General features: G+C 38.0%; 1 protein-coding gene across 2 annotated transcripts in view; it reads right to left on the minus strand.

The window, feature by feature from the left end:
• Nucleotides 1-9994: 9994 nt before the first annotated feature.
• AASDHPPT (aminoadipate-semialdehyde dehydrogenase-phosphopantetheinyl transferase) overlaps nucleotides 9995-21695 on the minus strand; it is a 33672-nt gene continuing 21971 nt past the window's right edge. Inside the window, exons 5-7 of one of the 2 annotated variants that reach the window (XR_014185386.1) lie at nucleotides 16450-16527; nucleotides 10349-14385; nucleotides 9995-10228 (exon numbers count right to left, since the gene is read on the minus strand). Coding sequence is in view for 1 of the 2 variants with exons in the window: in XM_082065265.1 (XP_081921391.1) it covers nucleotides 14227-14385; nucleotides 16450-16527 (237 nt within the window). In the remaining variant the exon portion in view is untranslated. Of the gene's footprint in view, nucleotides 14386-16449; nucleotides 16528-21695 lie in introns of both variants that reach the window. The other variant, XM_082065265.1, reaches the window with a different exon arrangement.

Here is a 21695-nt window from a genome sequence, read left to right on the forward strand (position 1 = left end):
ATTCTCCTTTGATTACAGCTTTGTTCATCATCCAATGTAAGTCAGTTGCCAGGAGGTCAATATCCAGATACACAATCCCCTGCCACAGATGACATATTGAGTGATTTAGACCTAATAATTCTCTTAGATAAAGATGGAAGACTGAGCAGTGGCTCAGTTTATATTTTTTTGGAGAGAAATACTCTCATGGGAAAATAGAAGAAAACTAATTCTTTACTACAGAAAATAATAAAATCATAAGCATTTTGTTTTTTATGTCTAATTAGGCTAGTCACTGTTTTCGTTCCTGTGGTATAGAACATAAATCATTGACAAGCAATTACAATATAAAACAATCCTTCGAAAGCATTAAGCTAGCATAAAACTATCCATTTATTGCATTAAAAGAACATTTATTGAAGTTCTACAGCTTAATAGTGTGGCCTCTAGCTATCTACTACATCTTGATACTTCTGTGAAAGTATTCTATCCTGACAAGTTTCAAAATACCTTAAGAATAAAAATTACACTTCATGCACACCTTATGCAAAATGATCTCATCAAAAGCTCCAGTTACAATCAGACTGTTCACACATACCTTGGAAAGCAGCTCTCTTTTTTCACTCACCACACTGTTGGGGTGTCTATTTTTGAGGTGTTTTTGTGTGGTACCTGTTTTTTGCAGTCTTTTGGGTGGTATTAGCCACCTCAATGCGGAGTCATAACTGCCTGTGTGAGGTTTCACCATTTCCATCAAACTGATGATTTCATAATTTTTCCTTTATTTGACTCAATGCAAGACCAGCTTCAATGTTATTAGGTGACAGAGGTTACAGTTATAAAATTTTATCAAACCCAGGAACTGCCTTATTTGCTCCCAGCTGATTGTAAGTACTGGACATGGGGAGGCCTGCCAGTGGTGGAAGGTCCAAAGATGGGGCAGAGCCGTAACACACCACAGAGGGCCCACGGAGGATGTGTAGTTGGCTCCTTGGCTCTACCTGGGCTGCAATTGTAAAGAAAGTGGTCAGCTGGCATCCAAATCCATTCAGGCACATTCTATAGCTAGATGCTATTCTGCTAGCAGCAAGTATGTGTGGATGCACTCAGGAACCTTCACAGTGCATTATGCTGATCTCTGCTTGAACAATAAAGCTTCTAAAGCCTCCAAAATCCATTGATGTATTTCCAAAACCCACAGACACAACTGGAGGAATAATTTTTCAGTACTTTTCATCTCTGTAAAGGCTTAAGATGCTTTGAGACACCAAACAAGGCAAACCACTGGATTACAGAAATGTATCACCCCATTTTACAAGCAAGAAAACAAATGCATTGATGACTTGCTGAAGGTTCAATGTAAAGGGAAAACAATGCCTGTGAGACCTGTGTGGCACAAACCCAGACACTTTTCTTGTCTTGTTATAAAGTCTGGTTCTGCCTCAAAAGGATACAGTAAAGATCTTCGATGAACCCAAATAGCAACATACCCCTACCGTGCCTCTGCTGTTCAAAAGGGAGCAAGCATCACCTCTGCAAGAGCCTGGATGAGTGGACTCCTGCCTAGAAACAGCGTCATGGGGTGGCTTGAGCCAGTCCAACCAGATTCGCCTTCCTCACCTCTGTAGCTACCACATGGCAGCCTTTTCTGAGATCAATGAGGAAAAGGACAAAGGGAGATGTAATCATAGGGAAAAGGAAAAAAAATGGCCTCAGAAAGTTTGAGGAGAGATTTAAGGCTTATGTAGGAGAGAAAGAGGAGGAAGCAACCTGGGAAGTAAAATGTGGAGTTATTGTATCAGGAATAATAGAAAGGGCACTAGATTGGAGAACAGGAAAGTGTATCAGGAGTTAAAAAGGAACTGAGAAGGAGAAAAGGAAAATAAGGAAAAAAGAAAAAAATCCAGAAACTCACATTGCAGGTATTCAACTACACTTGTGGAAAATGGGAGTCCATTGCACTGAATGGCTTTCTCAATGAGGGAATGACAACCTCCACTGCAAGAGGGACTCAGGCTTAGTCCCCCATAGAGGGAAATGAAACCGAAAGGGGTAAAATAACGTGAACAGAAGGAGAGTGCTAGAAAAGTGTGCTGTGATTATATGGTATTTATGAACTGGCTGGGGATGCAATCAGCATACAAAAGAGACCTCAGCCTGCAGAAGAGAAAAACATTCTGGCCAAGAAGTTGTAGGTTAAGCAGGAAAGCATGGTAAGCAGAGGCCATATACCCTCAGCACAACTGAATTATCTTTTAGTTCATACATACGCTCACATTTAATTCAGTTATGATGTTGTCAAGCCTTTGGCATACTGCCTGCTGTATAAACATTACTGGCATAGATATTCTGTAATTCTATTAAAGACTTATTAATTCAAATGAAGGAACAGGCAGGCATGAAACCACTAGAAATTTCAACTGAAAACGACCTATAGGTTAGACCGAGAAACCCAGCACACCAAGATGGAAGAGCCTAACAGCGATGTCTCCATGCACAGGAGCCACCCAAAGTCTGTGCCCAGCTCTGCAGTGTATTAGCAGCCCAACAGCCAAGTCTGTCTTGTATCAGCACAATGACCTATGAGCATCCCCCATGTAGAACAGCATTGTCTGAGTTCGAAGGAGCTGCTGTTGGATTATTAGGTTTGTCATTGATGGGATTCGATTATTTCTGTATTATTTGTGTAAGAGTAATGCCAAGAGGCTCCAACTCAGACCAGGCCTCCATTTTACGAAGTACTGGGAGACAGTTTCTTTCTCCAAAGGGGCTTGCAGTTTCAGCTGATGATATGCAGACAGAGGGGAAACAGAGGCATCCAGAAGTGATTTTATTATGGTTGCACAGAAATATAGCCAACAGGCAGAGACTGATTCTAAATGATACTTTCAAATTAGCGGTATCCATTTAAAACACAACCATATGCTCCTTATTGATTAAAACAGAAGTAAGGCCATTTTAGACCTAAAACATGAACAAAAAGTCATATATAAAATTAGAAGAAAATGTATGTTAAGAGATACAAAAATGTTATACTTTGGAAGTCGGAGGAAGGGAAAAATATTTTACTACCAGAATCAGAAGACTTCTTAATTTTTTCTTCTTGGCTGCGCCATTTTCCTGTATCATTTCACATCAAAGCACATGTTTTGATTTCCATTAAGGAAAAGAGACATACTGGAGTCTTATTTTAGAATCCATATACCTTAGAACAATGGTTTTCACCATAAAACTTACACTATAAACCATTCTACATAGAATCAGGTTTTAGCTGTCCCTGTACTTAGCTTAAGAAATAAAGCTGCTTCTTCCAAAGTCTTGTTTGATGCCAGCTCAGGTGCCAGACTGGTTTGCACCAATTTTCCCTGGCTAATCAGTGCTCTCAGAGACATTACTGAAGCCCAGAAGGGAAGCCCTGTGTAACGGGCAAACTTCAGACTTGGTGTCCTGTGGTTGAAATCAGATTCCTTAGAGCCAAGGACTCATATCAAGCAGGCATACAAAAGCTAACAGGCATCCATCCTCAGCAGCTCAGGATGGAAAACCTCACAGGAGTTTAGATTCAGATTTTTTTAAAACTTATGCTCTTGATCATTCTTTTACTGATAATGTTCTTTTATGGACACCAAGAGTATGTTTGTGTATGTCCCACAGCACCTATACTGTTACATGGTGGAGATGAGATGGGCAGCATTTCTGGTATCGTGCCTTATACCAAGACTATGAAATCACCTCTTCAGAGTGGGACAGAGCACACAGTAGTTATTTGGCTGTGGCACGCTCATCAGTTTTTCTAATTAACGGGTGTTTTACTACCTGCCAACCCACAATGTCAAGAGTCTTTTTCAGAAGCATTTATTGTCTGAAACAGTTGCATCTGGACTCTATTTTTGAAGACCTGTTAGAAAATCAAACATATTTCAAACACGCACTCTAAAGATACCACAGATTTTCCTCTGTCATGCTGGATGCTCAACTGGAAAAGCCCTTAAGACCCATGGGCTAAAGCAAAATAAATTCAATGCAGTCTTGTTTCTTGTGTTTCTGTTGTTAACTTACCTCATATGAAGTGTCAATCATTAAACAACACATTAAAAAAAAAAAGCTATTTCACTATCTTCACTCCTTTTCACATTTTTTAATTAATGTATTTTTAATAAAAGCTTCAAATAAGTAAAAAAATTATGTCTTAATCTGCTCTTTCTCCTATTTGTTCAAGGTAGGCTTTATAATTTTCCCCACTGCTGAACCTTAAATTGTCTCTTGCATCAGCCCAATATATTTGTACTACTTTTATTGCTTGCCCTTGAAGCTCTTTTCTTGCACTTCCTGGTTACTGAGATAACAAAGATGGGATTAGTTTCTAGTTCATTTAAAGCTGATTATGTGTGTAACATATATATATTTATATTAAAAAAGTATATATATGTGTATGCGTGTGTGTGTGTATGCTACATATCCATAGCACAACACTGATACACCTGTCATTGATGGACTGACTGTGGCGAGAGAACAGATGAGTTAAAACACATTGTGTGGTTGAAACAGATATATTTGCATTATCACATTTAAATTTTAATGCAACTGCATTTTCATTTCCTTTTTAAAAGCTCTTTATACAAACTCAACAACTCTATCATCGCTGCACTCAAACTGCTGTCATGGCAAAAAAACCCACAACAAACCAAACCAAACCAAAAAATGTAATCATTCTATCGCATTGTTTCAGCAGTCCCCAAATCGACTTTTATAGATAAATCAGATCCATTTTAAAATTCCTGGCACATACATGGTTTCTTCACTGACATTACTTTCTCCCCTCACTTAACTGAAGACTCAGAAGATAAACTTGTTTTCTGGTTACATAAAGGCATTTACATGACCAACGTTACAGAGCTCTATGGTCAGCATACCTGAGGTCACCCCAGCCAAGCGAAACCAATGTGCTTTCACTGCAACCAGCAGTTTGCTATTGTCTCTTTTTATTCTGAAAGGTGACTGAGAGAGAACAATGATTTCTGCAAGTAGGAGCTGCCTGACTGCCCCAGTTTAAATGCAAATATCCTACTGCACTTTAGGGAAAACATTCTAAATTAACAAAGCCAACGATTTAAAGATCATAACAAGCAATTAGGCAGAAGCAATGATATCAGAAAGATCAGTCTCTTTGTAATGCGCTGTTTTCACTCACATGAGAATTTCAATTATGGTATAAGCAAAAACACAACCTTTACCCACATAAAATTTACTATATTTAATTAATCCAATACATTTCCCTAATGTTGTATAGGTAGCTAATTAATTGTAGATCACAAAACTGTCACAAGATTAACTGCTTTTATGTAGGTAGTAAACACTGCTTGCTGAGAATATTTCTCTGTTCATTAGACAGTGTTTGAACTTAACACAGGCAGGAAAATTCCATTTCTCCTACAAAGAGTCCAGTGACCTCATTGAATAAGCAGTTTGCTGTACCTTTCACAAATGCTCTCAATGAGGATACGGAACATGTTGTATTATACAAGCAGCTGATACATGGGCTGAGAATCCACTCACCTGACGGCAGCAGTGATAAATTAGAGAAAACTGTGTTGCTGAAGCTGAGAAAATGCAGTATATTTACAGGAGAAAGTACTTCCAAGGTAGTATTTTCAGATTTTTGCCTGTGTGCTGTTTCAAATGCAAACTCAAAGTAATTTTAATAGGTAGTCACTGAAATATATCAAACACCATGCTACGATAAAAAATAACAACTGCTTTTTTTAAACTATATATAGGTAATTGCACCTATACTAACTGCAGAGGAAAACACAGGCCTATCTTTAACTGACAAATACTCTATAGAGTATGTGTATATAGATATGTAAGTCTACATGTATAAATATATATGTAATAAATATATAACATTTTTATATAACAGATAATATATGATATTGTTAATATATTACACATATAGCACACAAAAAATCTGTAATCATATTTATAAAGATCATTTATACTTTTGTTAGGCTTTTTGCATTTCCTCAACACTGCAGTCCCTTCTACACTGGTTATTAGGGTTGTCATCTGTGATGCCTTGAAGCCAAATCCAGCAGTACATTGATATTACGGCAAAAATTGCAAACAAGGATGAGAATATCAATTAGTAACTTCATGGGGCAGAAGCATTAGCTTCAACACGAAAAGAGAAAAGAAAAGAAAAGAAAAGAAAAGAAAGAAAAGAAAAAAAGAAAAGAAAAGAAAAGAAAAGAAAAGAAAAGAAAAGAAAAGAAAAGAAAAGAAAAGAAAAGAAAAGAAAAGAAAAGAAAAGAAAAGAAAAGAAAAGAAAAGAAAAGAAAGAAAAGAAAAGAAAAGAAAAGAAAAGAAAAGAAAAGAAAAATGGGAAGGGAAGGGAAAGGGAAGGGAAAGGAAACCAACCAACCAACCAAACTAAAAACCCCAACCAAACGAAAAAAAAACCCAAACAGAAAAACCAAAAAACCTAATTATCAGTCATGCAATTCAGAGTTCAATATTCAGTGACGTCAGGTCACTTGCATGAGTTACTTCAAGAAATATTGAGGCAGCTTAGGAGCCACCCTGTTTCCCTGAAAATAAGACAGGGTCTTATATTAATTTTTGCTCCAAAACTTATTACTTTTTTACATGTATAGCTGCCTGGACAGTATTTAAATCGACTTTTAAAATGAACTGTAGCTAGGGCTTATTTTTGGAGTAAGCCTTATATTTTGAGCATCCTCAAAAATCCTGAAGAATCATGCTAGGGCTTATTTTCGGGGTAGGTCTTATTTTTGGGGAAACAGGGCATTACAAAGAGGAGCGGGTACTTTCCTCCTCTGAGCAGAGCAGGGTCACACTGAACAACCAAACAGCCACTGGCAGCGCAGGGAGCAGCAGGTCTGACCAAGTCCTGACCTCTGCCACTCTCTTGCTTCTGCTGATGTATTTGATGAGAACATCTGAGACGCACTGTCCGGCTCCAGCCTCTGACACCCCTTAGCACCACTGTACCCATGGAAGGGGCTACACACACACCCTGTACGGGCAGTTAATGGTTTCTTGTGGGGATGGAGGGTCCTAGACACGTGAGGGAGGAGAATGGGAGAATGGCTGATCCCTACACGAGTTCAGGGGCTGTCCAAGCTCCTGCTTTCTGCCACTGGTCAGAGATTTGGGGACAGGCTTTTTAGAAGGGCGTGTTATGACAAGACAAGGGGCAATGGCTTTAAACTAAAAGAGAGGAAATTCAGGTTAGGGACGAGGAAGAATTTTTTTTACAATGAGGGTGGTGAAACACTGGCCCAGGTTGCCCAGAGAGGTGGTAGATGCCCCATCCCTGGAGACTTTCAGGACCAGGCTGGATGTGGCCCTGAGCAACCTGATCTAATTGAACATGTCCCTGCTTATTGCACGGGGTTGGACTGGATGAGCTTTGAAGGTCCCTTCCACCCCAAACTGTTCTATGATTCTGTGATTCCCCTGGATAAAGTGGATGTGACTGGCTACTTGAGTGAGCCTCAGATTATTTCAAGATTAAAGGAAAGCAATTTTCTAGAACACTGAACCAAGGCTGGAAACATTAAACTAGGGTGACAAGAGAAACTTCATAGCTAGGTGGAAAATCTTAACAGGAGCTTTGAAAGTGTGTAAGATGGATACTACTATTTAACCTTGAGGGGGAAAAAAGGGAAATCCAAATAAAAGGATTGACATAATTTCAGCCGCTTTGAGACCTTGGAGCAAAGGAGAACTAAGAACTTATCTCTGTGAGTTAAAAGCTAGCATTAATATACTTTTAGCTTGTCTTTTACATTCATTTCCCCTTATTATTTACAGCACAACACTAAGGTCTTAATATACAATTCCTTTACTCATCTTTTCAATTAATTTACTAGGGAAGCATTACATCAGTTTTTGGTAATGATACCAAAACATTTTCTTGCCAGCTCATAGACAATAACCTGCCAGCACGCTGGGACCACCCCATTAAAATCTGTTGCAGCAAACAGCACCTCAGGCAGGTGTGTTGTAGGTCCTGTGGTACCGTGGGCTCCGCACAAGTCACACTGACACAAGCAGAAATGGGACAGAATTGATGCCCCAGTTTATTCAGAAAGAAAAAAAAAGGCAAGTCTGCCAACAGCAATCACACTGAGCTAAGTCCTCAGATCCTAATGCAATCAAAATCTCAGTGCCCGTGTGGAATATCTGACAAGACTCAAGTGTCTGGATAACTTAATGGGGTAATAACAAATCCAAAGTGAAAGATTTTATACGTCTACAACATAGCTACCAAAACAAAAAAAATATGAACCTGGGAAAAAAACACCCCTTTAGAGCTTTACCATTCGTAAGAACGTTACAATTTACCAAACCTCTATCAGTCCTTCCAAGTTCTGGTATTACATATAGTCCTGGCATTGCCTCTCACACTGGGAGCCTTGGCATGAGCTTCCTGCCCTCACCCTGCTCAGGACGTTCAATGAGCACCCCGAAATCCCCAGGATATATCTGACAAGCAGTCTGGCAAACTGTTTATGTACACTTAACACACAGCATTTCTAAGCTTGGAACTTAAAAAAAATAAAATCCTTGCCTTCAGTAGGATCCATTCTTGGTTTGTTTTTTTTTTGGGTGGCACATCCATAGATAGTGCACTTGCCTTGAACACATCTGCAAACCAATGACTTAAAATTCTTTATTCAGAGGATTACAACTTCGATTAAAACGTAGAAACTCCTATAGAATCCTCCTCTGCATAAGGAAAGCATATCCCCATTTCAGAAAAAAATTTCATCAGCAGGTTGTAGGCTGACACAGGCAGGGTTACTACTCAGTAAGCTTCTTAGCAGCCAAGAAAAAAGGAATGGAAGTCTGAAATTAGCACTGGAGTAAAACCTTTCCAACAGAATAAAAAGATCGGGGTTTGTACCTGGTTGCCACGACAGCTCATGTGCTTTGCAGTAGCCACTGGCTAAAACTTTATTGTTAGAAACTCCCACCTACTTCAGTTGGAAGAATCAGACTTCACTAGTGATATGTAGAACCAGTTGGATGTGACAACAACAAGATGCACCATGGCCCAAACTGTTCCTTTGCCTATTGGGCTGATAGCCACTAAAAACATAAAAAGGCAGCTTTAAAATATATCAAAATGTATTAAGTTATTCAGTCATTAGTAGTGATGCAAACTATTTCCTGACAGATTATACACATTTATTGCAGATACATTTCTATTTGCTGTATGAAGACATTTTTATACGGTGGCTACTGAGTAGCTTCTCTAATACTTCGCTATACAACAGTGCTGCTTCGCTGCTTTGTAAAGTAGAAATAAAGATGAGTGGGGATCTCCAGATGTTGGTGGATCAAAGATGCATTTCAACTGAAATACCCATTTTCTTAAAGTTAACATCACTTACAAATCCAAAACATTTTTCATGAGTTTTAAAGAAAACACTTGTGCACGCAGAAGTGCTTTTTCTCTGTGAATAAGCTCCTGCTACAACATAAAGAAGCTTTGTGCTCTACAACAGAGTTCCTAAAAAAATTCTTCAGAAATTTTACTCGTCTAAGTAATACTATGCAACATTGTAGCCTTGTTGTTGAAAATAGTTATCTTCCTACAAGCATTAACTTTCACACTATTGAAATTTAGACCTAATAACACACTCACTCTTAACGCAGAATATGCATTGTGTCATAGTTATGTCAAGAAACTAGGGTGCACATTATTAAATTAAAATTGCAGGAAGAAAATAGGGAGTGTCTTTGTCCCTGAGAAAGACTTGAACACACCTCATCTGGTCCAGACCTTTGCTTCAGGATTCATCTAAAGGATGTCACTATGAGTACACAGCTTTGTGTTCCCAAGAACTGTTTCAAAAATAACAAAGGAGTGTTAGGCAAGTGTTTCAGCAATCACATCTATGTCTGGATCTAAATAATAGTGAGATAAAAAAAATAACCAAGAAAGGCAGAACCAGACAGACAGCACAAAACACAAACACAAAATAGACCACTTTTTATTTAAATAAAGAAATTACATTCAATCTTAGCAGAAATATGAGTCATACATAGTATCTGGCAATAAAAAAACCTTTATGTACAGCACAAGAAAATAACATATTACAAAAAGTGACTTTTTGAAAAAAACTTTTATAATGTTGGCTCTCTTGAGAAGAATTTAGAATTTATTTTGATGATTACATTTTCTACACAGTGTAGAGCAATCCAAAATATCCGTATTCTGGAAGAATATGAAGCGCAAATTAGCAAGTCCAGCCACTTGCTGAATGAGGCAGCAGTTAAGGAGGGAGGTCTGAATCACTGGTTTAGACTTGGTCAATCCTGCCCAAGTACCACTTACCTTATTTGTAGATTGTAGCACTATAATCTTGTAAAGCTCCAACAAAGAGACAGTCTACGCTCACTTGTATAGCTGTCTTTTCCATCCTATCTTGATTTTCCTTGCAGATCATGGCTTTATTGGAATGTCTTGGGTAAAGATGGTTGTTTAAAGGCTAGTTGTTGCCAGGATGTTTCCAAAAACATACAAATTACAAGCATATTTACATTATTTCTGCTGCTACATCTATGATTTCTTGTCTAAGATCAGTATATTTGACTAGTATCAGTGCATTTGATCCCATTATATAGTAATAATATATTTGTTGTACAGATTTACAGTCTTTGTGAAAGGTAAAGAGCAAATTCCTATGATCCACTTTTCAAAGCTACAGCTTTTGACATCAAATGGCCCCAGTCTCTTGTCACACAGCCACAAATTATCTCCAACAGTTTTATCCCCCAAAATTCCTAATCCACTCTAACAATTTTTTTACAAGATACACAAAGGTTTAAACATGATAATATGTCCAAACTAAACCACATTTATTCACTTTTGACAATCTGTTCACCAAAGACCAAAACTTTAAAAAACTTTTTAAAGAATGTTTAGGTCAGAGACTGTTAACAGCTACTCCTCAGAAACATTGGGTTGATCCACAGCCTAGGGCAGTGGATCTGATCGAAGACCTAAATCCACACTTCGAGGAACCAGGAGACTGGTCAGTCCTGCTCAGTACGGAAAAAGACCACCCAGTCACACCCCTGCTGAAAAAGGCTCATGTGCAGCAGAGCTGATGTTTTTGCAGCTGCTTAACTTTTAGGATCCAAGTATGTGGTATAGTCATGTCTAGGGCAGTATTTAGAAAAGAAAACAGATAAAGGATTAGAGCTCTAAAGAAGGAATCTAAAGGCAACTGGGAAATTTCTTGCAGATAGAAGAGTGATGGGAGACCAGCAAAGGTCAGCTCATCTGCACCGGACTGGGACAACAACTGGAGCTCGTGAGGGAAGCTGGAGCTGTGCTGGACCAGTACTTCTGCGAGAAACTATGGATATTAATACTGTATTCTGAGGAAATGCAAAGGAAGCCAGTTCTATGGCCAACTTTTACATAAGGGAAAGTGAGGTGGTGAAATAAAAAAAAAATATTAAAACTGTGAAATTACATTGATTTATCTGTATGTTAGCAACATTTATTTCAATATATGCGCCTACAGAGCCCAGATGCCTAGAATAATATTCTGATGACTTTAAGAAGGACCATTCATATTCATAAAGAGTCAAGAGTATCTTGCTGGCCTTTTAGCAGCATGCTTTTAGCTGATAATTCCATAACTATACAGCTGCTCTTTCCCACAGTGCTAAAAGCAAGTGTAAAAATTCTGTCCATTTGCACTGACATTAAACAACCTGACTCGAGTGGCTCTTCACAAGGCATTACCATCACCTAACCTTATTGTTACCTAAGGTCGAAAAAAAGAGATTAATCTTATTTTTCAAATAGCTCAGTGTAATTCAAAGACATGAAAAAAATCATAATGTGAGGAACTGCCATCTTCTAGGTGATTCTGTCTGGACTGCTAGAAACTATGCTTTTATTTCAAGGAAAGCTAACCAAAACAAACTCCTTTGTCAATCTTTCTAATTAGATATACGCCTGAAAATTATCATATTCATGGCAAGCAAACCAAGTATAATTTTCTAATTTAACAAAATTGCTTTCTCCTCTAACTACATGCAAGCAAAATATTATAAATAATTCCATTAATACTTGTAAAACTCTTCCCAATGAGAGAAAAAAATTTGTTTTGAGACACTGTCCCCAGGCAAAAATAACTCATCTTACCATGAAATTAGTTCCTTTATCCCCAGAAATCTAGATCTGAAAATGCCCTCTTCATCTCATCCCATATTTGCAGTTCATTTCATTTTCCCAGCAAAAAAGTTGGCAATTTAAACTGGCTGGTACAGCTGCAGTTGATGGCGTCCTCAGTGACTGGGGACAACTGGCGTGTACTGGACCAGTTAACAGCCAGCCAGCCATGGAGCTCAGTACCCTCCAGACCCACATCCTCTGAAGAGGCCTCCTTATTATGCAGACTTCCCAAATCTATGGCAGAACGAGTCCTTTCTTTCAGTTTGGCAATGCTTCTAGTTATCTCAGCTTTTAAGCACCTTCATGTGTTTGCCCATCTGGCACTATAGTGCACTTCAGGTAAAACAGAATAAAATAGAGTCAACTGAGTCAGTTAAGAATATCCTACCCCTGTAAGTGACACCATTAAATATCCACTGAATAGCCTTTTCTGGCCTCCATGGAGTTCCAATTATTTATATCAAGTTATATTTCACTTAAAAACAGTCTGGAATACTTGACTTACAATCTGTATAGAAATTACTCTGTATTTCTGTTAACTTCAGATTTGAAGTTACTGAACATCTAATTTAACCCCTGTGGAATCTGGAGAGAAGAGTCACTGCTTCGCTGATTTGTAGTTTTGGAGGAAAAAAGCAAAACACCAAAAACTATGATAACTATGATTAGCATGCAAGAGGAGAGAGTCATTCAAATAGAAACAAAATATTAATCAGAACTCATTGAAGTAGGGAAGTTTAACTGTGTTATTTGAATTTGGAATTATCTACAGCAAAACTCCAAAAGCTTGTATATCCTTCTCTCTTTAAATCTTTTATTAATCTTTGTAAGACGGCATAGCTTAAATGGTTACACTACGAGTAGATTCTCCTTTAGTCAGAATACAGAGGGCAGCCAAGTTGTACACAAACCCAAATTCACTGAAGATCTATGTTTAACTGTAGGACAGAAATGAACTTTTTAGTTGTGAAAATCCTTTCATTCAGTGTGACTCATTCCGTTTAATATGTTTCTTTACATTCAGATTGACCATAATGTACTAATGACTTCTAGAAGAAAGCGAGAAGTAATGGCCCAAAATAGGATTTGTTTTGAAAAAGAATACAAAATATTCTAAAGGTACACTCAACTTCTACAGATCTCCAGAAATTTTAATTTACTGTAAGACAACAAAATATTCTGTCTTCAAATGTCTGTTACCAGACTATTTGGAAAAAAAGTAGTGTTTGTTTGTTTGTTTCCCCCACATGATTTAGTGTCTAGGGCAGTGGAGATGTAAATGCAAGTGGAGGAAAACTGAACTGCTGTTTGGCTTACATATATTGCTGAGACAAAAAAATACAAAAAGAACAGCTAAAAATCAACCCCTAAGTTACACACAGGAAGCTTCAAATAACAAAGATTGCAAGTAAAAAGGATGTGAAATACTTACACATTAATTCCCTGCCTCAAACTAGTTTTGCACAGATGTAGTTCCAAGACTACTAAGATTCAGACTTCTTCTGCCTGCTGCTACACAAAGCGTTGTACAAACGTCCCATATAGTAACAGCAGAAGGATTTGTACCAATTCTTCTGGCTTTAATTCTCCCATCTGAGAATATAACTACTATTTTTGTAAGAAAAAAAGGCAGTATCATAATTTAAACTTCAGCATAAATAAAGCATGGAACCACAATTTTATGTATTAAACAGTTGTTGACTAATTAACAATGTTATTGTAGCTCTGTTCCCTGTTCCTTGCACGGGTAATTACTGAAGTGTAAGAACCACAGACATGGAGAAGCGAAAAAGCATGTGGCCAGATTAGACTTCTCATTCAGAATTCCTTCAGTGTTGGAAACAAGCATATTCCTTAAGATATTAATAAACAATGGCAATTTTAAAAAGGTGAAAATCAGACTGTTAGTTTAAATGAGGAAAAACATGACTAATTTACACACATACACTTATTCCCACACTCTGTTTACATAGAGTAACAACATAAAGACTTTGACAATTTTCTTTTCCTTGTAAGTATTCTTATCTTAAATGTAAATTCTGTTTCATCGGACTCTCCTGCTTAGAACAAAAATTATCCCAATATGCAGAATCCTCAGGCGCAACTGGAATACCAGATGCAACTAAATCTTCGAAAGTCAATAATGTAAACTGTGGTTGGTTAGGCTCCACGGAACATACCTAAGGAGAAAAGATATTACATGAATCAATAAATCTCAGTTTTCTTCCTGCAATATTCCCTGTCCAGTTTAAACTACACATTGCTTACTGAAGAAGACAGAAAATACTGGATGATCTCCAGAGTTTTGTTCCAACCCCAACCATTCTGTGATTCCGTGAAAAGATATTTTATAGCCCACACAGGAATTATAAAAAAATTATAAACTCAGACGTCTATCGCTGAGACCCACCTCAGATAACTGCCTAAATCTAGCTAAGAGTGTAGATAAATGTTCTGTATCTTCAAGCACACAGCAATCACTAGTAGACATTTTGTTAACATTCTTGACACTAGAGAATTTAAAATATGGTACTTTAAAGTAAAGATTGTTTTTTTCCTGTGAATTGTAGGTACTTCAGGTTGGGAAGAAAGCTCACTCAAAGTACATGTTCTGGAAATAGGACATGATGAATTGCTCTTGTGATAGCTGAGAGGGAACAGAAACAAGCACTGACATCCTGAAGCAAATGCATAATGTCTACACACACAGTTTTTTTGAACTAAGATGAAGAACACCTTTTCCTCTCAACACATCTAGCAACACATAGAATACTTTTTCACAGTTCTGTTAGAAAGAGCTGAGGTCCCATTTATTCCTCCACATTTCTGTTAGAAGGACTCCTGAAGAGGCACTTTGTTTCCATATTGGGGAGTCACAGAACACTCACTGGTCCTATTTAAAATGGCCTTTTTTTAGTGAATAGAGCTAATGAAATTTAGGTCATCAAAAATTTAGTCAGTGGACAAGTATGCCTTTGAGATTTTTCTTGATTCAAATACTTTCCATCATAAGTCTCGATACCATGTCTATTCTTTCTATGATAATGTTAAGGTGTGTGGCAGTGACAGCGAAGGTCAATACTGAAAAATCCCCAATTTTTTGTAGAATACTTAGGTAACTGTCTTTAAAAATAATGGCCTCCTCCTTTTCATCTCGGACTGACAATTATCAGTATTCCTGAAAAAGGATGATATGTAGCCCCACTGCAAACTTGAGTATGTCCTGTCAAACACATTGCACATATTTTCCTAAAGAATATTTGAGTACTGATTTACCACAGTAAATCCTCAAAGGTAATCTATAACTCTTTAACTCTATAACTCTATAAATCTGTAACTCTATAACTCTATAACCCTAACCAATACTAGTTAAAGGTCTGCCTCTCTGTTATCTATGAATACTGACTCTGACTTTATCACCATGACTTCCATACTTTTATCCATTCATATACTGCTTTGTTTCTAGTTCCTGGTAGAATCTTTGTATTTAAATATTAGAAAACCCATTTTCTTGTGAGCAACTAAAACACCACAGACAAACCTGGCAATTTGTCACACTTTGCCGACTGTCTAGCTATCTCAGCTACAACTTGCCAGTCTGCCTCAAATTTCACTTTTATTGCTATTTTCAGGCCTTTGTTAAATTACACAGAAAATCCTGAAAAGCTTTTAAGTAGCTTTGTTGCTTCTCTCAATAGAGAGACCACATGGAATGAAGACTAACACTGCTGTTCTTCCCATCTGTTGGTTGCTGCTGCATGTCTCAAGGGTTATCTTGTCATAATGGTGTTTGAGAGATGGATCTGTTCTGGGACACATGCACTGACAGTCCCCCATTAAAATCAGTTTGATGAGGTGCTGTACTAGTTTAGCAGCCCAGACTGGTTCACTGCCTCCATTTCCCTCTGTGAAAACTATCCTTCCCACATGAGTACTAACAGGCTGTGACAAAAATCACTTAATCTTCCCTTGAACACACTGAACACTGTTAACACATACATTCCAGATCTGACACTGTCTTTTGCTGTCCTCTGAAACAATTTCTCCTTCCCAGATGCTTCCTGAAACAGGCACAACAAAACTAGAGGTAACAGTTCACTAGCAATCTGGTTAATGCTGTGCTTAAGATAAGTTTTCTCCTTGGCCCTACATCCGAGCTAACACATTTTTAGCTACAGCATCAGATTAAGTTTATGTTCAAGTGATCAGTTACCAAGACCTGAAAATACTTCATAATTTCTTACGTCAGAATGCTTCTGTCCAAATCTCTCCTGTTTCCCAAGAGCCACTGCAACATGATGATGGTCATCTAACCGGGTTTCCTAGTAAAGATAAAAAAAGGCAATGTAAATGCATTTTCTTTGCTCTGTTTCCAGCAAAGACTATTCAAATGTTTAGAACATGGTTTAGAACAATAGCAGAACATCATTTAAAATACTTTAAAATAATGACACTCAAAATCAATAGTCCTTTTTAGCAGTTTGGATGGAGAGTTCAATGATGAAGATACCTTTGAGGATTTACTGTGGCAGTGTTCAGTTAACAGTTGCACTCAATGATCTTACAGGTCTTTTCCAGCAAAACAAGTGCATGATTATCAAGAAAGCATCATTATGTTCTTCTGTTTGTTTGTTGTGTTATCCCCCTCACTTTTGAATTTAAGCAAAATGTCTTTTTAAACAATGCTGTCAGTCTGAATTAGGCTTCTCTACTATACTTCATCTACTATATAGTATTTTCCAAACATTTCAGTTGCAAAGATACCATTTCCGTGATCCTCGAACAGTCCTGTATATAAAAAAAAAAAGGGGGGGGGGGGGGCCAAGATGCTTTGCTCATATCTGCTCAACGCAACTCAGCCAAGACATCAGGTGCTCTAGTCATGTGTAGCAGCAGTATAAGGTTGGGGGATGTTACTAGCAAAGACATGGGTGTCTTGGCAGACAGGTGCTGGGGATTTCTTCAGCACTAAAACTACTGTCCCTATTTGACAGATTGAGCAGAGGACTTTGTCTCTCTGAACTACTTAAAACATCAAATTCCTGTTGTTTTACCTTTCTGCAAAGCACTAATAAGAAAATCACTCTTTCAATTCTGCCTGTTATAGATTAGGAGATACATTTAATACACATGAGAAACACTAACAAATTTGCAGTAAATGGTATTTCCCATGACTTCAAGATCTACACCTATATTTACTAGGAAGTATTTTACTAGGTTTTTCATTCCTTTACTAGAGTTGAAGACTGCAAACTGCTAAAAAAAATAATAACCAAAGCATTACTAGAACTGATCAAGCTACAGGCACACTGAGACTTATAATGACCTCAATTCAAAGGCTCAGCAGAATGATGCGTCTGGGATTCAAATTGTTCTGGATTCACTCAACAACAGACAGCTTATGAGGAAACTGTGCCTTCCCAGCCAGCAGAACTGACTCCTGGGTGAATGAAGTTGGATTAGACAGTCTTAGAAGTAAAAAAAAATTATTCCTTTTTATTTCTGGCAACACTACAGGATTAACTCTCTTACTGCTGGTGAAAGACTCCATTACAGTCACACACCAACACCAATCACTAAATATGTTTTGAACTGACACAGATAATCTCAGTTTAAAATTCATATTCTGGAAATAATGTGTTCACATATAGAGAAACCAAGCAAATATTTGTTGTGATACAAAGGCAAATGATTATTTGTGCATGTGCTGGGTCAGCTGGGACAGGGCTAATTGTTGCAGGAAGCTGTGAGGGGACACAGACTGGACAATTGACCCAAACTAACTGAAGGGATATTCAGTACCATGTCAGGTCATGCTCAGTATAAAACTGAGAGGCTGGCTGGGGGAAGGAACTCCCACTGCTTGGAGGAATTCACTGGGTGGGGAGTTCCCAGGGTCTGGAATGCTCTTTGTTTTCTCCAGGACTGGCAGTGCAATCATGTTTCAAGTGCAAAGTGTGGTCTGAATTTTTGCCCTTTTGGGAACCTAATGAAGTTCAACAAAGGCAAGTGCAGGGTCCTGCACTTGTGGAGGAATAACCCCAGGCACCAGTGCAGGTTAGGGGTGGACCTGCTGGAAAGCAGCACTCCAGAGAGGGACTTGGGAGTTCTGGTTGACAACAGGTTGACCATGAGCCAGCAATGTGCCCTTGTGGCCAAGAAGGCCAGTGGTACCTGGGGTGCATTAGGAAGACTGTGACCAGCAGGTGGAGGCAGGTTCTCCTCCCCCTCTACTCTGCCCTGGAGAGGCCACACCTGGAGCACTGTGTCCAGTTTTGGGCTCCCCAGTTTAAGAAGGACAAGGAATTACTGGAGGAAGTCCAGCAGAGGGCTACAAAGATGATGAGGAGTCTGGAGGATCTTTCTTATGAGGAGAGACAGAGAGCTGGGTCTGTTCAGCCTGGAGAAGAGAAGGCTGGGAGGGGATTTCATCAATGTTTATAAATATCTTAAGGGTGGGTGTCATGAGGATGGGACCAGACTCTTTTCAGTGGTGCCCAGCAATAGCATGAGGGGCAACAGGCACAGGAGGTTCCATCTGAATATGAGGATAAACTTCTTTACCTTGAGGGTGCCAGAGCCCTGGAACAGGTTGCCCAGAGAGGTTGTGGAGTCTCCTTAACTGGAGACATTCAAAGCCTGCCTGAACACATTCTTGTGTGACCTGCTCTGGTGAACCTGCTTTAGCAGGTGGGTTGGACTAGATTGCCAGAGGTCCCTTCAAACCCCAACCATTCTGTGATTCTGTGATCAGTGGCACTGGACCACTGTTCGTGACTACTGCCAGGGTGAGTGGGATTCAGGAGCAGGCTGTGCATGGGTGTTGCTGCATGGTGAGTGATTGTGTTGTCTATTCCCTCACTTTGTATGTTCTTTCATTGTTGTTGTTGTTACTGCTTATCTTCTCCCTTTTGCTGCTCTGTTAAACTGTTTTTATGCCAACCCACAAGTTTTGCCTTTAGTTTCCTGATTTCTCCTCCATGTCCCACCGGAGGCAGGGGAGGGGTGAGTAAGCAGCACATGGTTCTAGTTGCAGGTTGGGGTTAAACCATGACAACACAGCAGCAGTAATGCCAGGTCATTCTTAATCCCTGAGTGAGGTTTAGGATAAATCGGGTCCTTCCTTCATAAATTGTTATATCCAAAATTGAGGTAGGGACCAAAACAGGAGCGTCTTATGCCTCATTTAAGATTCTTCTTTCACATCAATTCCTCATTAAGTGCTATCCAGCCATTCCTTCTGATTAACTGTACAAAACTGGGACAAATAAGAGTCACGAACACACTTTACATTTTGCAAATCAGTAACAAGGATTTTTTTGTTCCACACGTTTATATCTGTAGTGGATCTAATATTATAAACTTACTTTATCTATTTGGATTATAATATTTGTCTTGTTATCAACTTCCTTCACTTTTATTAAAAACAAAAAGTACCTTTCTAAGTTTATTTTCTTCAAAGAAAGTCAATGGAGCATATAGAATTACTCATAATAATAATCATCATCATCATAATAATGACCCCATCCTACATTAACTCTCTGACACAAATAGTGTATCAGACATATCTTAAAATTAAATTTATGTTTTTAAATGAAGTTTTACTGTATTTTTTCTCCTACTCCTTCCAAAACAGTTGGAGGGAATCTGAGCAGCAATCTCTAGAGTTCTGTATGAAAACAAGCACCTAAAGCTAAACCGATCCATTAAGATCAAACAACAAAAGGCTATTTCTGAGCTACTGCCTTCTATTCAGGCTCAAAAATAAATGAGAAGTGGAAGAGGGCAAAGACGTTTCTAATGAAACCAAACCCTTGTTAAAGGGACAACAAACAGTCAACCACACAACTAGGTAGTTCATTTGATATTTAGAAAGAAATAAAAAAAAAAAAAATCTGTTATGTTCACAGAAAATTCTTTCTTCAACATGACCAGCCTTTGCTCTTGTTGTGAACAGTTACAGGGTATCTGAACAGTGTCAACTTTGATTTGATCTGATTCAACAGTATTTCTCTTGACCTTTTTGTCATGAGAAGTATAAGGTGGTACATATTTTTCTTGTCTTTGTGCTTTTAAGTAGTTTTTTTTGGTTTGTTTGGGTTTTTGTCTGTTTGTTTGGTTTTTGTTTGTTTGTTTCCCCCACATTACATGGTACTTTCTGAAGGAGATTTCAGAATTTATTCTGTAATTTAAGTGGGTAAAATCCCCTTTATTTCTCTCTTCTGTTTTTGGTAAATTAGATTATCTTTAAAACTGAGATAAGACAATCCACAATATGCACTAATTGGATTTTAAACAGTTTTGCTCTCTTCAGTCATCTCTTATCATAATGACAGAGGCAGATCTGAAAAGCAAAACTGTGAGATCATTATATTCTTTTATCTGATAGAAAAAGTCCACTCAAGCAAACCCTGCACAACAGGGAACGCAAAGAAAATACTATACCAGTAATATGCAGACATACAGGAGATTCTCAATCACATCTCTTGGGTGATTCTCCAAAATTTCTCACGATTAGTGTTTTCAGTTCACAAACTGTTTCAAGAATTTGGCTCAAGGGCAAATAATGGAACAAGAAAAGACTTTTGTAAGTAAGAAAACAGGCACAAAATGAATAGAAACTTGGGAGAAGACAAAAAGGTGATGCTTAACTTTCAGCTGCAGATTGGTTACTGAAAAACTAATTATTTTTTTCAATTTCATTTTAATAAGTGTTGATATTTAAATGATATTATATCCCAATTGAGCTTGTATTTAAATTAAACTTGATAATAATAATAAAAAATGAAATACTCCCATATGCCTTGTTATAAGGCTGTGCTCTTGGGAAGCAGGGGGGCAAGTATCAAAGAGGAGACATTCCTCAGACAAAAATTGCACTAAGCTTCTAGCAGTAATTACTAAGTAATAAGGAAAAAATCTAATAATTACAAAGCATTTCAGTAATACAGGGTTCTATCTACATCATCTTCAGGCTATTTTCATCAATTGACCACAGACATGTCAAAGACAAAAATGAGGAGTTCTAGAAGTCAACCAAAAGAGGTAGATGCTTCCTTGACAATGGTCCACTGTTAGTATTAATAAAGAAAGCATTCTATTACAAGAGGTGTTACAGTCTCTTCTAAGACTTTCTTTTGCCAGTCTATAATTCTATAACAGTGACTTTTATTACATACTCAATTCCTAGAGAGTATGGCAATATCACTAAGAGGGCTGATTTAGTATGGGTAGACTTTTAAAATAACATAAAACCAAATGTGGCTAGAAATGCTGAAAGGAACGAACTGTGAAAAGGCCAACTTATGGTTCAAGTTAAAAGTTACTGGTACATACATTCTTTTTTACTACATGCATATCATACATGCAGTTTGTATACTACACAAAACAAGCATACACCAGAAATTTGTCATTTAGACAAGCTCTACTGGAACAGCTGCCACCAACTATGTAGTTATTTTCAAAATGTAAATGTGCAATGGAAACTGAA

The sequence above is a fragment of the Streptopelia decaocto genome (assembly GCF_964273445.1).
Source record: "Streptopelia decaocto genome assembly, chromosome: 1".
NCBI lineage: Eukaryota > Metazoa > Chordata > Aves > Columbiformes > Columbidae > Streptopelia > Streptopelia decaocto.